Here is a 4574-nt window from a genome sequence, read left to right on the forward strand (position 1 = left end):
TAAGTAGTCCTCCATAGCATATTAAATTGTGCTGATTGTCTAACAATCAATCTATTATGCTAGTGGATATATAAAATTCAAATAGTATTATTAATCCAATCTGACAAGACGTTGTCCGTCGAGTAATTGACACCTGTCATGCTATCTCCCCCTTTTTTCTGTGTAAATCCATCGTCATCACCTCTGCCAAATTGGCTTTTCCTTTTCCTTTCCTTATTTTTTTTCACTTGATTTTACAGTTTCGTGCTCGTCTTCTATTCTCACCACATGCTCGCCATACGACCATAGTAACATTTATGAAATGATGACAAAATGGACTCCAAATTCACATGAAATTCAAATTAACTCCCATCCTCTCGCCATCACAGCTTATATATATATATGTACACACACATCACCAGCCTTTGAAGCTGAGTCTACACTTTACTGCTTTCCCTCAGAGATATATTATTATATATATTACATTACATCATATAAACAGAGACAACAATTTTCTATTATGTATCTTTTTCTGGGGTCGCCGGAAAATCAAGATTCCGGTGCCCTGATTTATTCAAAGAAAGCATATACTATTATATATACATAACATAGGAGTATTGTTTTTTCACAATTACCGGAAAGTAAAGTATCTATAATTAGATATAGAGGTGAAATTAAAATGACAAAAGGTCGAAAACTGACCGCCAGTATGAGTGAAAGGTATTTAGGAAGCTATAGTTACAATCATGGAAACGAAACAGTCAACGAAACCTCGGAGTTGGGAGAAGATGATGTCTGGTCAACGGGCGATGATCATTTGGTGAATGGCTCTAGGAGCGATTGGGAGGCACGCGCCACCGCAGAGAGTAACGGAAGCTTCAGTAGTTTTAGGAGCTGCCGCCAAGCTGGAGGCTTGTCATTGGCGTTTGATGATTCAGGTAAAACGGCGCCATCTCGGATCCTACACCAGTTTCGTGGACAAGACAGCATGGCAGCGCAATCCCCAAGTGAACGCCACATGGCATTCTCAGCTCCAGTGAATGTCCCTGATTGGTCCAAGATATATCGGGTCGACTCGGTCGAGTCATTCCACGACTCGGACGATGGTGTCGATGATCATGAGTTGGAGATCGTTCCGCCACATGAATACTTGGCTCGTGGGCACGGTCGGTCCCGAAAATCAACTACTAACTCGGTATTTGAAGGTGTGGGCCGGACACTGAAGGGTCGAGACATGAGCCGAGTCAGAAATGCAGTTTGGAGTCAGACTGGATTCAACGGCTAACCCAAATGATTAATTAATTATTTGTTCAAATTGAACGGTTCAGTAATTATTGGCAGGGTTAGAGGCAAATGTTGATACAGTTGTTTAATTTGCTAGTGTAATTTTTTTTGTTCTTTGGCAATGATTCAGGCCGAATGAATATAGATAGGCTCAGTGAGTCAACCAGGCTGTGACTGAGCCCAAGTATAATTCTGTGTTCCCCATTTTTAGTGCTTTTAACCTCTTTTATGATCTGTTAATAGAACAGTGTTTGGAATTTGGATGAAGTTGATGAATTAAGAGGCGGACCCAAATTTAGAGTCTAGTGCCTTTAATTTACTAATTTTAAATTAATAATTTGTACTCCATATATTAACCAAAACTAGTGGGTTCGGTTCCTAAACTCTTCTGCCCCTGCCAATGACTCCAACGTAATGATTCCACCTGCATTTTGGTTTCTGGACAATCATAATGCTCTAGTAAAAGAAATAAAGAACAACAGTTTCAAAAGTTTTAAATTACGAGACATATAGTTGCTTGGAATTGGAATTACAATTTGATAATTGTAACTTAATATTATGTAGTAGTACATGATTTCAATATATCAAAAGCCCTCTTTCTTTTACCTTTTTATCATCATTCATAGGCCCATCCACCCCTAAAAAATTAGAAAAGAAAAAGAATAGAAAAAAAAGAGAGCATAGCTAATTATGAAATTGATTGATCAGCCATCACTTGTCAAATGTCTTTTAATAACTCCTATAGAAAAGCTAAAATAACGTATGACGTATGATATATTATTAGGATGTCATTATCAAATGGCTTAACTAGTCTTCTATTTATGATATGAGTCCAATTTCATTTTGAGGAAAATTAATTAATCCTAATTCATTTTGAAGAAAATTAATTTAAACTTCCTTCTATCTGGAAATTGTAAGCTAGTGTTATGGCAGCATCAATCTTTTACTCTATAATATAATGGAGCTACTTAATGGGCCATTTTCAATTAATCCCACTATAAGAGGACAAGGTGTGTGGGACAATGCAATTAGGGACGTACAAACAGAACTGAAAAATCGAATTAATCCGAAAAGTCAAACCAAATCGATTAAAAAACTCGATTAGATTTGGTATTGAGTAAAAAAATCTGAATCAAACCAACATAATATATATATATATATATATATATATATATATATATATATATATATATATATATATATATATATATATATATTTTAAGATGTTTTATAGAATTTTCTTTTAAAAATATCTAAAAATATTTGTGATTCTATTATGGGATATAATATTTAGTTAAATATGAAGTGCTCCATATTTGTTAACTTTAAATAATGGATTGTATGATCACTTTCTTATCAAGTGTCAGTGAAATGTTCAATCTCTTTGTTCTTCCATATTCATAAATAATTATTAAATTCGGCTAACCTTGAAAGTATACATCAACGTAATATTATTGTCAGACGACTAAAAAATAACTACCATGTGTTACTAGAAAATTCTTTCATAAGAATATTTTAATAGATCATATATTTGTCAATATTTTTAATTTTTACTAAACATATACTTTACTTATCAAAAATTTAACAAAGTAACAATGAAATAATATTCATATAACAAAAAACCCGAAAACCCAGACAAAATCGAACCAATCCAAACTGATATAGTTGGTTTAATTTGATTTTGATAAAAAATGAACAAACCCGGTCCATGTACATCCCCAAGTGCAATAATTGAAGTATACATAGACCTTATTACTAAATAGGATGCGTTTAATGAGACGCACCAATGTGTCTATTTGATCGATGTTTTACTAAAGAGGAACATATCAGCCACTTTAAAGTCAAGTAAATTTAATTAAGACTAGGGGTGTGTTTGGTAGGAAGGAAATGTTTTCCATAGGAAAATATTTTCATGGAAAATAAGTGGTTTTATCACTTATTTTTCCTTGTTTGGTTGGTGAGTGAAAAATATTTTTCGAAAAATATTTTCTAGAGGTTAGAGAATAGAAAATATTTTTTTAGGAAAATATTTTTTATGCTACTCTCCTCATCCCCTTCCCCTCCCAAGTCTCTAAAAATTCACACAAACCCAAAGGAATTAATGTGCTACTTTACTTTTTTACGCAAAAATAACGTTGAACTTTGTACTCCATAACTAAAAAGAAAATACTCTTTTTTGGTTGAAAAAGAAAGTACTCTTTCTACAATATGAAAATAAAGTACCTATTTTATTGCAATAAAAGAAAATACTTTTTCTACATCATGAAAAGAAAATACTCATTTTGTTGAAATGAAAAAAAATACTCTTTTTTTACATCATAAAAAGCAAATACTTTTTTTGTTGAAATGAGAAAAAAATACTTTTTCTAAATAAAAAGAAAGTATTTTTTTTGTTAAAATAAAAAAAATACTTTTTTATATCATAAAAAAAAATACTCATTTGTTGAAATGAAAAAAGAATCTATGTATAACATGAATAGAAAGTACTATTAATAATATTTTTATTTAGGATGGGGTTGGGTGGGGGTGGGGTGTGGGGGTGTGGGGGTTGGTGGGGATGGGAAATAGGGTGGAGAAGGTTGAGAAGGAGATTTGGAAAATATTTTCCCATTCTCTTGATAGGGAAAATATTTTTCTCCAATTGGAGAAAAATGAGTTCATGAGAAAAATATTTTTCAAAACATTTAGGCCAACCAAACACGAAAAAATTGGAAAACATTTTCCGGAAAATATTTTCCTTCGTACCAAACACAGCCTAGAATTCATATGAAATTCCTTTATAATTTGAGGCTTAAATTTTACAAAAAAAAAACAAACAAACAAAAAACTAGTGCTTAACCTAGTCAATCAACCATATCCAAAGCTTTAACTGAGATTTTGTTCAAGATTCAGAGCCAAGTGGAATGAGTAATGACTAATGAACCTGAATCGAAGATAACAACAATTAGTGAAGTCAGGGAAATAATACTTCTTCTTGTCCCATTTTATTAGAAGGTTATGCTATTGGACAATCAAACAATTTTTCATTCACAATAATTTTCTTAAATTCTTTTTAATTATTATGAATTATCAACTATGCTAATTTATACTAGTAGTAGTTTTCTAGTTTTCGTATAATTTTCACTTAATAATCTTTTTCAAATTAATTTTGGACCTTATAGTCCGAATCCGTTAACATAATGAAACGGGAGTATTAGAGACAAATGATAGGTGAGATCCTAAATCCAAAGCCTAAAGTTTGTAAAGGAATTACTCCATCTTTCTAGGGAAGATGATAGGTGGAATGGTACTAGTATTGGCATAATAGGAAG

At 32.2% G+C, this 4574-nt stretch overlaps 1 protein-coding gene across 1 annotated transcript; it reads left to right on the plus strand.

Moving 5' to 3' along the window:
* The first annotated feature begins 658 nt into the window (after positions 1 to 658).
* LOC104093319 (protein S40-5-like) lies at positions 659 to 1264 on the plus strand. Its single transcript, XM_009599050.4, has one exon. It carries the CDS (start codon positions 659 to 661, stop codon positions 1262 to 1264), a length of 606 nt encoding a protein of 201 aa, XP_009597345.1.
* The last annotated feature ends 3310 nt before the right edge of the window (positions 1265 to 4574 follow it).

The sequence above is a fragment of the Nicotiana tomentosiformis genome, chromosome 2 (genome assembly GCF_000390325.3).
Source record: "Nicotiana tomentosiformis chromosome 2, ASM39032v3, whole genome shotgun sequence".
In the NCBI taxonomy this organism is placed as follows: Eukaryota; Viridiplantae; Streptophyta; class Magnoliopsida; order Solanales; family Solanaceae; genus Nicotiana; species Nicotiana tomentosiformis.